At 45.5% G+C, this 12,096-nt stretch overlaps 1 protein-coding gene across 1 annotated transcript in view; it reads right to left on the minus strand.

Moving 5' to 3' along the window:
* The window catches only part of LOC142588869 (uncharacterized), a 371,216-nt gene that overhangs the window by 251,809 nt on the left and 107,311 nt on the right, over positions 1–12,096 (minus strand). The window contains exons 3-11 of the mRNA XM_075700688.1: positions 11,052–11,113; positions 10,009–10,104; positions 8,320–8,403; positions 6,449–6,541; positions 5,683–5,870; positions 4,659–4,855; positions 2,776–3,011; positions 2,053–2,358; positions 336–587 (exon numbers count right to left, since the gene is read on the minus strand). Of these exons, the coding sequence (XP_075556803.1) occupies positions 336–587; positions 2,053–2,358; positions 2,776–3,011; positions 4,659–4,855; positions 5,683–5,870; positions 6,449–6,541; positions 8,320–8,403; positions 10,009–10,104; positions 11,052–11,113 (1,514 nt within the window). The remainder of the gene's footprint in view (positions 1–335; positions 588–2,052; positions 2,359–2,775; positions 3,012–4,658; positions 4,856–5,682; positions 5,871–6,448; positions 6,542–8,319; positions 8,404–10,008; positions 10,105–11,051; positions 11,114–12,096) is intronic.

Consider the following 12,096-nt stretch of genomic DNA (forward strand, 5'->3'; position numbering starts at 1 on the left):
AAAAACTTTTTATGCTGCACGACCATAACTGAACAATTACTAAAAGACTAATCAATTACTTTTATGTTACTTGTCTCACGACTCTTACTACCATAGCACAAGTTTCCTAGTACATGTGTTCCACTTATGCATGGCCTGCTACTGTGCCGAGTACAATCAATCCAGCTAAAATCCCACAAGGCGCCAACATCGACCTTCGAGTGCAAAGGCAGGTCAGCACTAGTGATGCACTGGTGGAGGCATGACAAACACAACTATCGTGCACTGCACCAACCCCATTCAGAAAAGCATGCAGCAGAGCCACTTGACCGTCATCACACCGGCGAATCACACACCTGAGAGCGAGATCCGTGCTTCTGTTCCAGCTGGGCGACGTGCTGTTCGACGGATCGCACGAGCGCCATCAATGCGAGCTTGCGCCGCTCCATCTCCAGCAGCAGCTGGCGTTTGCAGACGAGCGAGGACAGGGCTTCCAGCCGCTGCTCGATGTCGGCCAAGTGCTCCGGAGCCACGGTGGCCATGATGGCCGGCGACGATTTCTGGTCAGCCAGCCACTTCTTCACTTCGTCCAGGTCACTTAGTATAGACTGTAATTTGGCAAACGAGAGACCCTACTTAGGACAGGTACTACCAGTGGGATGGTATCCTAAAAACAAGATGTACTTAACCCCACAGTCCCATTCAGAGGCATTGGCACAGGGGTGAAAATGTAGAAGTGCAGGGCATAGGTGACATTGCGAGATAAATTAGAGATAGGAAGAATGCTAGATTACAAGAGATATATGTATTAAAATTTAATTAGCTCATGCAGGGAAAGTGCTTATTTGTCACCGCTCCAGTTCTGAAGGAATATCATTAGCAATCACCATAATCAAATTTGAAATGAAATGCTAATACAGACAGCATTACTAAAAAAAAAAAGAAATGTGGACTACCATGCGTGCAAAGAGAAAAAAACAAGGTCTGCTCTTGCAAAACTTCTCTTTAGTAAATGTCTTCCACAATTGGCCATCACCACAAAGATCATCCAATTAACGTCAATAGCTATCATGAGTGGCCAGTGCTTAAACATCAGCCAATCAGAAAATTCAGATTCATTACGATAGGTCTAACGACATGCTTTGCTACAGGCCACTTAAACCTTAACAAAGGCAATTTTCAAGGTTGGCAATGGAAGAGAAATGGCGGGATGACATAAATCACCATCACAGATTCCCACAAGTCTGATAGTGCAGGCAAGCCACCACGTCACCAGCAAAGTTATAGGCCATGAATGCATCTACTAGTGTTAAGCTACTCATCAAGCTTCAGAATCAGAATTAATGTTTATGTCATGATTATGAAACACATGCTACAATAAATATTGCAGAGGTTCCTGTAGTCGGTGACTCTAAAGTAAGGTTCTTTGTACTAATTGTCAATGCCCGTGCTTAGTGCATAAATGTGGCTTAGGACGTTGGAATGCCAAAGTACCCTTGATTGATTGATTGATTGATTGATTGATTGATTGATTGATTGATTGATTGATTGATTGATTGATTGATTGATTGATTGATTGATTGATTGATTGATTGACCGACTGACTGATTGATTGTGCAGAAAATGCTGATGCAGACAGAGCACAAAAGCAAAGAGATGACCACCACTTGAAGTAACATTACAAAATCTGTGGCTAACACTTATTTAAGTGCATCTTTATATTCGTTTCATCTCTATAACTTTTCCCACATGACGTCTTCAAAAAAATCTGATTCGGTCTTGGAATGATCTTGTAGTGCATTCCCATGGAAGGCCAAGAAAGCTCACGGACTCGGCAGCACTAGAACACGACAAAAATAAAGAGGTGCGGTCGGTGGTGTGGACACTAGCACGGCCAACAGAATCGATCTTGAACGGCAAAATGGGTCAAACGTATTTTCCTGGCACACCGCCGCTACAATCTCATCAGACAGAGACACTACATGTCGCCAGCATGTTCCATTACCCCTCCTCTCGACGTTCTACACGTCTAGTATAGGAATGGGCAAGTAGTGAATGGAACTATACTCTCACCTGGTGTTCAGCCAGTTTGGAGGCTACGGTGGCGGCGTCCATCTGTCCCAAAGCGAGCTTGTCGTGGCGAAGCCTTTCCTCGGTCTGCGCCAGCCACTCCGCAACCTGCGCCAGTCGGCCCGGAAGGGCGGCGTCCAGCCGCTTGCGCCACTGCGCTAGTCCGGACTCGACTGCGTGCCAGCGCGATTCCATGAGCGGCCACGCTTGGCTCAGCACGACGGTGCTGTCTGCTCGAGCCGCACGACGTCCCAGCCTGGCATAGAGTTCACGGTGCCCGTCGAAGTCTCGGCACAGGTTCAGGTAGCTCTGCAGAGACAGTGGGAGAATTCATTCATTCTGTAAGAAGGTTTAGTGGAAGGGCGATTACGTGTGCTAACCATGCTATGGCCAAATGAATCCAAGGAAAGCATCAGGAAAATTATTCCTTCTGTTTTGGTTTCATTTGTGCTTTTATTTAAATAAAGAAGGCACTAATCAAGAAACAGAAGCTTGCCCTTCACTTTTCTTTTAACCAACCAACCTTTTCCAACCATTTCCTTTTTTGCCAGATATATGCAGAACTAATGCGGAGCATGATTTACCAGCAACAAAGCAAACGCACACATGTAACAAACGTCAAACCTCACTAGTCTTTGCTGTGCAACAGTACTCGTAACATGCATGAGAAGTTACTCTGCTCGGTCTCAAACGATGTTGATCGTTTCTCTAAGACGAACCGCCCACCTGGTACTCTTCTCGTAGGTTGGTGAGTGGCCTCTGGAGGATCTGCAAGGTGGTCTCGGCCCGCTTGAGGAAGGACTCGAGCACGGAGAGGTCGTCCTGCCCTGGGGCAGCCGACGTGGGCGAGGACACGGTGGGCGAGAGAGGCTGCTCCGTGGCATATGTGCCAGGATACTTGTGCAGGAACTGGGCCACATAAGTCATCACAGACCTCTCGTCCGGCTGGTCAACATCCACGTCTGCAAAAGGGAGTACACGGAACGCAGGTTTTCTACATACAGTTGAACTTCGATATGTATCAAGGGAAATGCGTATATAGTGGATTATTGGATATAGCACGGTAAACATAAAATGTGTCTTGCCGATATCAGCATGTCCCGAATGGATGCTCATAACGATTATCGGGTATAACGAAGGTATTTTTGTGTCAAATGTGACTTCACTATAGCAATGTTTGACTGTACACATGGTAGCGTGGCTGCACTGCGTGTGGTGGTCCAGTCTTTATGCAAATGTCCCATAATCTAGCAATGTGGACAGCTGGTGAATGATGGAAAAAGAAATGCTAACGCAAGCAGAGGCGAAGATAGGACAAGCACTGACTCACCACTGAAACTTTTGCCAGAAAGAACAGGGAACAAGCAGTAAATGCAAACCTGCACCTGTAGACATTCACAATAAGAGAAGTTGCAAGCAACGAGGAAAATGCTTATTCTAAACATTTCAGCTAACTAGTGATTGATCTTTTGAGTGACTGATTGCTTGTCTATCGAAACGTTAACTTTTTCTCGGTCACTTAATACTTGTTTTTTGGAATGATGGTGTTGCTCGTTGAGCAAATAATTATGCGTGTGGTTGACCTGCAAGTAACTTGCTGTCATGGACCAGGGACTATGCACATGGGCTACTGGTTTATGCATCTCGTACCTATCCTTCTTCTTCAGTTGCACAAATAAAGTTCATGATTTATTAATCAACTGACTGATTCATTGTTACTTATTTGTACCCTCAAGGTAGAACATTACAGAGGGAGTCGCGTAACAATTTAACAAAATTTCAAATTTACAAGTAGCCGAACACAGAATATAAGTGCCAAACATACAAGTATACAATAAGGGTCCACATTTAAGAAGCCCCCCCCCCGCCACACACACACACAAAAGCATCAGAGCAATGCAAAGATAATGCTAGTCTGTTCGTGCGCTAAATTAGGTACGGCAGAATGAAACAATGAAATATATTTAATTGTTGAAACAACAGAGAGAAGGCAGTACCAATCGTGGCATGTGCGTGGAATGAAAAAAAGAGGTTTTGCTCTTACAAGCTATAATTCCCACTTTATTTCTGTGATTACAAGTGCGTCACACTCTACCGCGACCACGAGATCATAACCGCAATCAAGTGAAGTGGATTCTCTGCCACTGTCAAATGTTTGGTAACAAAGAAGCGCACCAGATAGCATGTGAGATGCGAACTACCACCCACAGTCTCCTTACGTGTGTGACACCTCCCTCCTTGCCACCAGAGACAGAGCCAACCACTGCCATCTTCCATACCTTGCTACTAGGGCTGTGCAAGCACATGAAGGACAGCCTCCCCCAACAATGCCCATCCTCTGCCTTTGAGCTTGGCAAGGGTTTTTGCCAAGTCCTATTTCACTGGACATTATTGCACACACCGGACATTATTGTACATTGGCCGGCAGAACAACAAAAGAAGAGCAACCAAGAAGATGGCAATGAGATTCCAATCCCTACTTAGGCTAACGAGCTAATCTGTCAATAAAATGGTCTATTTATTCATTATTTTCTGTGATTGTATCCTGAGGATTGATTGATGTACACCAAAAAGTGACAGAGCAGGAATGTGCTGCCCTTTCAACGCACCCTCGGGGTCGAGTAACCGTGGGATGCCCAGCTCTCGGTCGGCAAGAGAGAAGGCCCTTTCCAGGCGGTTTCGAGCGTCCATCTTCTTTGCAGAGTCCAGGTCCACCAGGGAAGGTTTGATGCAGTGTACGATGGCCAGGAAGGCCAGGCCGTCCCGCCAGCTCGGTCCAAAGTCATTAACTTGGACACCAAACCGCCTGAACAAGAACACGGAAAGCATTCTCTATAGCTCCTGGCAACAACGCATACTCTTGAAGGAGTACTGACACATATTTTCTAAGTTGTAGGAACTGTAAAAAATGCTTCTCAGGCACAAAAGAATGACACATAATAGTACCAAGGCTTGGAAACATTTATGAGATATCTTGATTCGATACTAAAATTGGACCTGACATGCCAGACAGACCTGGTGTCATCGACGTTACTGTGGCACCATGATAAAGAGCAGAATTTGCTGACGTCGAGTGGCAGTAAGGCTAGGTGTGATGACGTTGCTAATAAAAAAAATTAAATAAAGAGTGCTGTGCGTGTTTCTTCTGCCTGCACTTGGGTGTGGCAGTCACAGTGATCATAGGAACAGGGTGAGTCTGTGCATCACAACGTCATGACACATCCACCTCCTGAGTCACCAAAACTCGAACTGATGCATCGAAGCAACTGTCATAGTAAATAATTTACAGTGTGCCTACGCTTGCTAGCAGTTGTTCTAGGGTTTAGAGCATTTTCACCTTCATCTACCTTAAAAAAAAAAAAAAGAAGAACGACGTCAGAAACGTCATCTCGGAACTCCTTTAACCGCGATTCTGGAAGATTCTGGAAGATTCTGGAACTGGGTTTCGTAAAAAGTTCAGCTATGAAATCTGTGGCATTTTATGAGTACAGAGCCGAACGCCTGGTGTCAAAGATATTGATGCCAAGCACGAACAGCTAGAAACACATGACAGTAAGCTGCATGCCGCTGTTGCCTACACCTCAGCAGTTATGTGCAATACCATACTAGACGTGAGAAGCCGTCATGTCTTACTGGCTGATGCTGTTCTTGACCCAGTGCAGGAGTGCCTTGCGAGCGCCCCCCTTCCATCGCTCCGCAGCGGATGGCTTCCTCGGAGAAATGGGTTGAGTGGCAAGTTGCCCCTGGAGGGTGGTCGACTCCAGGGAGCTGTCCTCGAACGAGGCTGGGGAGCCAGCTAGGAGACGGGTGTGCTCCTCGATCTGCGCGGGAGAAACACGTTTCGGAAACAAGTGTACAATAACTTCTACACCCAGCAACATCGAGATCCTGTAAATAATCAAATCAAATTGTGGTGTTTAACATACCAAAACAACACAGGCGATGAGAGACGCCGCCAGTGAGGGGCTCTGGTTTAATTTTCGACCACCTGGGGGCTCTTTAATGTGCACATAAATCTAAGTACCCAAGCGCTTTCCCGTTCCGCCCCTATTGGAATGCACCCACTGTGGTCGGGAATCAAACTCGCAACCTACCGCTCGGCAGCACAATGCCATAGCCACTGAGCCATTGTGCCAGGTAACCATTAGATAATTTGCTACCAGTGCGCCCCATCAATTTCATTTCTGCACAAACTGAGGCTTTCTATAATAATTTATGGCTACTTTTAGACACGTTCTGATGTCCATATCAAGAATATTCATTGCCAATCAAATTTTTTACGGTGTGATTGAACCAAAAGATGGACTGAATTTCTTCTGTGTTCTTAGAATACATCGAGAATGCAATCCCCGTATTTTCACTAATAGAAACTGTGCAAGCACACAAATTTTCCACTTACCTGGAAGTGTAAAATGATGGTCCATATGAGACCAAGAACAATGGCCGGCTTTCCGTCCACAACATCTGTGGCGTTTATGTTGACAAGCTTGATCTGAAGCGAAGACAGTGTGAACACCCAGTGAACATCTCCCTTACTCACAATGACTCAACACAGATATACTAAACTTGAAACATTAAACCTTTGCCATCTCTTTCCAGGTTTTCCCAGCTAATGCAATGCTAATATGTGGTCTAAGCAAACCAAGCATTCATGTGTCAAGGAAAGTATGCACTTCAAGTTGTAAATGGTTTGTTCAGTGTTTGTACTGTTCTGAATGCAAGTGATCAGTCAGACAAGTTAACTGTACAATCCCCAACTTATGAAACAGGGTGTTTGATGGTTTCAAATGGTTGCCCATGACAGGTGGACAACAGGACCATTTGGGCTCTATCATCTTGCGTGGCTTTTCACAAATTTGAATGAGTGCTTCTATCATGACTGCAGTCCCACATTTGACATTTCAGTCACATTTGTCGGTTGCTAGTACGATACAGTGTGTTCAACGATGTGGCGATGCGCGACTCTCGCGCGTCCCCTGATGTTTTTCCCGCATAGCTCGCCTCCTGTAGTGCGGCTTCGCCGCGTGGCCTGCGTGATGCCCGCGGCGGTCGATGTGGTTGGGGCGCGGTGCGACAGATGGCGCGAGTGTTGCGCTGCTAACGCCGCCGACAGGCGGGGCTACTTGGGCGCCGGAAGACAAGGCGCTCTCTCTTTGGGACGGGACAGCAAGCGGGACGGACGCGCCGTGCCGCGCGTGCGCCGACCGATGCTTCTGCGAGACTGTCTCGCGTGGCCGCCTTCGAACGCGCCACCGTTGGCGTGACCGTACGCGCGAACGACCAGGCGTTGGGATCCAGCATGGGGTGAACATATTCGCTCGATCGTTATGCGGTCGCGGTGAGTCGGACTTCTAGATTTGTCGCGCGCCCATCGGCATGTTTTGTGGATAGCAACTCGGCTAGCAGGCATTGATCTATGAAAGGTGCAACGAATGCCGTTGTGATTGTTTGCACTACTGTGTTGTCGTTCCTTTGTCCCAAGAGCACGGGTGTGAGACACCCCACAACATGCACTTCGTTAGCCCCTACACACCAAATCTCTTACTAGCTTTATTTTCACTTTACTTTAACATGTACTGAAATAAGGATTCCACTGCTAACATAATTCTGTTCGAGTGCATGTCACATTTCTAAAATCTAGCAGGTGTTTCCTTGTAAAAATTTTTTCTTCTAATTTTTATTCGAGAGCTTTCCCTGCGGCATAAAACGCGTGAAGCATGCATTTTACGTGTACATCTTTAGTTTGTTATGATCGATGAAGTGCAACAGGGTTCTGTGGTGCAGACCATATATATCCACAGACGATAGTCGGGTCGGTGGCTTGGGGCCCGGGTTTGACAGGTAGTGGCGCCTTGTTTTGGGAGCACAGTCCACAATAAGTGTGGCAAAACTGCTCACTGAATTCCGTCCGAATACACGCCTGACATTTGCTATATCTCACAGGTGCTCTCAACCTTCTTGTAAGTTTTTCTTTTTGTTGCCATTGAGTGCCATTTATTTGATTTGATCTATTATGTTATCTTGATATTTCTCTAAAAGAAAAGCAAAATGAACGATAAAAGAAGTGACCCAATCAATACGTGCTCGTAAAAGCCCTACAAATCTACACGAGAGAGAATATTGCGCGGGCACCACGTTAGATTCCTCCCTTCAAGTTCCAAAAACAATATTGACGGAGTCCAAGCCTCTAAATCTGGCATCAGTTCAGTTTTCCCGCCGCTAAGGCGACGCGGGCGGGACAATCTGGATGACAATTCGAGAACCACGCACCCGTCTGTGCTCCAAAAACCGCAAGACCGTGTTGACGTTGCTGAGAAAATGAGGCCTCCGCAGGATGCGAGCGCGTTCCCTCGGCTGAAAAAGATTTTTAAAAAAATATTGGTGTAGATAAACAACGACACACAGCCATATATACACTTGTCCGTACATATCCTCGATCGTCCTCTCAACATAACTTCTCCGGTCTTTCGAAGTTAGGCGAAGGAAATGTAGTACGAAACAGACGATCGAGTATTTGTGTCACGCCCGCAGTATCGCGTAATCGTGCGATCAATCGAACCGCTACGTCGTCGAGTCGTTGTTCCCGTTTGCTGTTCCGCTTGAATCGGCAAGCGCGAACATCCGTTGCAACGGGAAGTCATCACGACGCAGACCAAGCGAGACTCAAACGCAATCGTTAGATACAATAAGCGGCAGGATTCTGCAAACTTTAGAAGAGCCGGATCGATCGGTTTGACGAACGCGCGGCGCAAGTCTAGACCGTTTATTGTGAAGCATGGGATAACAGTTTAACCGTTTATTAGGCGGATCAGACTCACCTGATGCGCGTGGCGTAACAAGAACAAGCATACAATTTTTCATCGAAAGAACTCTTCGTTAATGCAATCTACACAAGTGAGGAAGCAAGTGAGAATCGCGCCCCGTTTTGTTTACGAACTACGTCATGCATTTGAAAAGCGCTCATTGGTATTTCAAAGTCACATGAGTATCCCGGCGTTCCTCATGCGGAGAGCGCGCGCCAAGTTCGAACGCATGGTTAGCCGACACGGAACAATGGCATCGTAGCGAGCCCCTGCACATGACGAGAATGGTCTACGACCTTCATATTTTCATTTGATCAACACACTTCCTAAACTTCCAGCGAAACCTCTTAAGAGGAAGCTTTAGCTCGAGTGATCCTATCTAAATACATGTAAAAGGAGAATTCGTTTTTCTCGGCAACCACTGCACCAAATTTGACGAGGTTTGTTGCATTTAAAAGAAAAACTTAAAATCTAGTGACTGTTGGTTTCGAATTTTTGAGTTAGGTCGTCAATCTTTTATTAAAAATTGGCGAAAATCAAAAATTTTCAAAAAACGAAACTATCAAGTTTACAACTCTGTAACTCAACCACTAAAGATTATAATACAATTCTGTGAATTGCATCTAAAAGTACATCCATAGCGGACAAAATTGATATGTTACACATGAATATAAAAAAATTTAATCATAGGGGAATACAACTTTTGTAAAACCGTTGTAACCAACGTAACAAATTCATGTAAGATGTAAAATGACATATTGAATTTGTCCGCTTTGAATGATCTAATGGATGCCGTTTACAGAACCGCGATATCAGTTCTTCATGCATAGCTATCAATTTGTAAACTTCGTGCTTCTATTTTTTTCAAACGGTCAAATATTTGAAAATCGTTTTAGGAAAATTCAAGCCCTAAATCGAAATTGCGCTTCCAACAGTCACTAGAATTTAACTTTCTCTTTCAAATGCAACAAATTTCATCAAAATCGGTCCAGGGGTTATCTCATAAAAGCGTTTTTGCGTTTTACATGTATTTGAATAGGCCGCGTCGGAGTTGGGCCCGAGCTAAAGCTTTCTCTTAAGCTTTCTTTCTTCTTTTTTACCATAAACAATATCGCGGAGGAAAGGCAACACACTAATGAAAGGCCAGTGAGCTCACCAACACTTGTCCCGATAGGCATTCTAGTAAAGCTAAGAGCTTCGTGCCATCTCGTAAGTCCTCGATGACGTCGTCTACTCGTAAAGGGGGCGTTCTCTGAAAGCAAAAACAAAGAACCAAGGGAAAAGGCAGCGCATCAGATAGAGACGCAACCAAGCACAATGCAGTAATAAGCACCGGCACCATACGAGAAACACGCATGCTTCCTGCTCATGTGCGCGGTTTTGAGCAAGGATCTTATTACAGCTGTCAAACTGGCGGGCGACACTGACACCTGACACTACCGGCAAAATCACCCGTGATGCTGTCGCTGTCAAATTGCAGCGGAACTGTCAAATTTTGCCAATCAAAAAAGACGTAGCAGAACTCCGAGCCAATCAGAAATGGGAAGACGACCAATTCGACGGAATTTGGCGAAAGTCTAGAATACGAGCGATAGATGTGTACAATTTGCATTGTAGTATATAGCCAGCACCACACGCTGGAAGTTAATCTATTGCGACAGACAGTCCGGGGTGCCCCCTATTCAGGACATCTTCAAATTCCGTCATATCGTCAAATTCTCTAATGGCCGCACTTTCAGCCAATCAGAGAGGCCGTAGCAGCCCTCTCAGCTAATCAGAGCTGACAAAATGGCGAATTCGACAATAAGGCGGAATTTGACAATGCCCGGGTGTCCGATTTTATACCGGTTAGGAAAGGTGAACCGTTCGCTTGACCTCGCGTGATTGGTCAAAATCGAGTTTTTGCTGACGAACGCGCCACTCCAACCAATCCCGCTGGGCCGAGCGAACGGTTCGCTTTCCGAATCGTTGTAATGGCACGCCTCATAATAGCACGCTGGTATTGTTTCTGTTACAGAACCCTAAATAAATATCTGTGATCTGTTCTTCCGACTCCCTTAATTTTATTTTTGTAGTTTTTATTCCAAATTTGGCGCAAATAACGTTATTCACGAGAACTAATTGGCCACCGGGAGAATTCACTTGCGATGATCTGAACAATTAACAATTTATGAAAGACGTCCTTGAATATGTTCTCACCTGTGAGAGGAAGTTGTTTATCCAGTTCATAAACACTTTCTTCTGCACCCGCTCTTGTTCATCTGCAAAAAGACAGAAGAAAAAAATAGAGGCTTATTTGTGAGCCTTCAGTAACCAAAAGGTTGCAGTCACTGCCTGACAATCAATCAGTCAAGAATTCCACTTCATCATCATCATCAGCCTAGTTATGCCCACTGCAGGGCAAAGGCCTCTCCCATACTTCTCCAACTACCCCGGTCATGTACTAATTGTGGCCATGTTGTCCCTGCAAACGTCTTAATGTCATCCGCCCACCTAACTTTCTGCCGCCCCCTGCTACGCTTCCCTTCCCTTGGAATCCAGTCCGTAACCCTTAATGACCATCGGTTATCTTCTCTCCTCATTACATGTCCGGCCCATGCCCATTTCTTTTTCTTGATTTCAACTAAGATGTCATTTACCCGCGTTTGTTGTCTCACCCAATCTGCTCTTTTCTTATCCCGTAACGTTACACCCATCATTCTTCTTTCCATAGCTCGTTGCGTCGTCCTCAATTTCAGCAGAACCCTTTTCGTAAGCCTCCAGGTTTCTGCCCCATATGTGAGTACTGGTAACACACAGCTGTTATACACTTTCCTTTTGAGGGATAGTGGCAACCTGCTGTTCATGATTTGAGAATGCCTGCCAAATGCACCCCAGCCCATTCTTATTCTTCTGGTTATTTCAGTCTCATGATCCGGATCCGTGGTCACTACCTGCCCTAAGTAGATGTATTCCCTTACGACTTCCAGTGCCTTGCTACCTATCGTAAACTGCTGTTCTCTTCCGAGACTGTTAAACATTACTTTAGTTTTCTGCAGATTAATTTTCAGACCCACTATTCTGCTTTGCCTCTCCAGGTCAGTGAGCATGCATTGCAATTGGTCTCCTGAGTTACTAAGCAAGGCAATATCATCAGCGAATCGCAAGTTCCTAAGGTATTCTCCATCAACTTTTATCCCCAATTCTTTCCACTCCAGGTCTCTGAATACCTCCTGTAAACATGCTGTGAATAGCATTGGAGAGA

The sequence above is a fragment of the Dermacentor variabilis genome, chromosome 7, assembly GCF_050947875.1.
Source record: "Dermacentor variabilis isolate Ectoservices chromosome 7, ASM5094787v1, whole genome shotgun sequence".
Taxonomy (NCBI): domain Eukaryota; kingdom Metazoa; phylum Arthropoda; class Arachnida; order Ixodida; family Ixodidae; genus Dermacentor; species Dermacentor variabilis.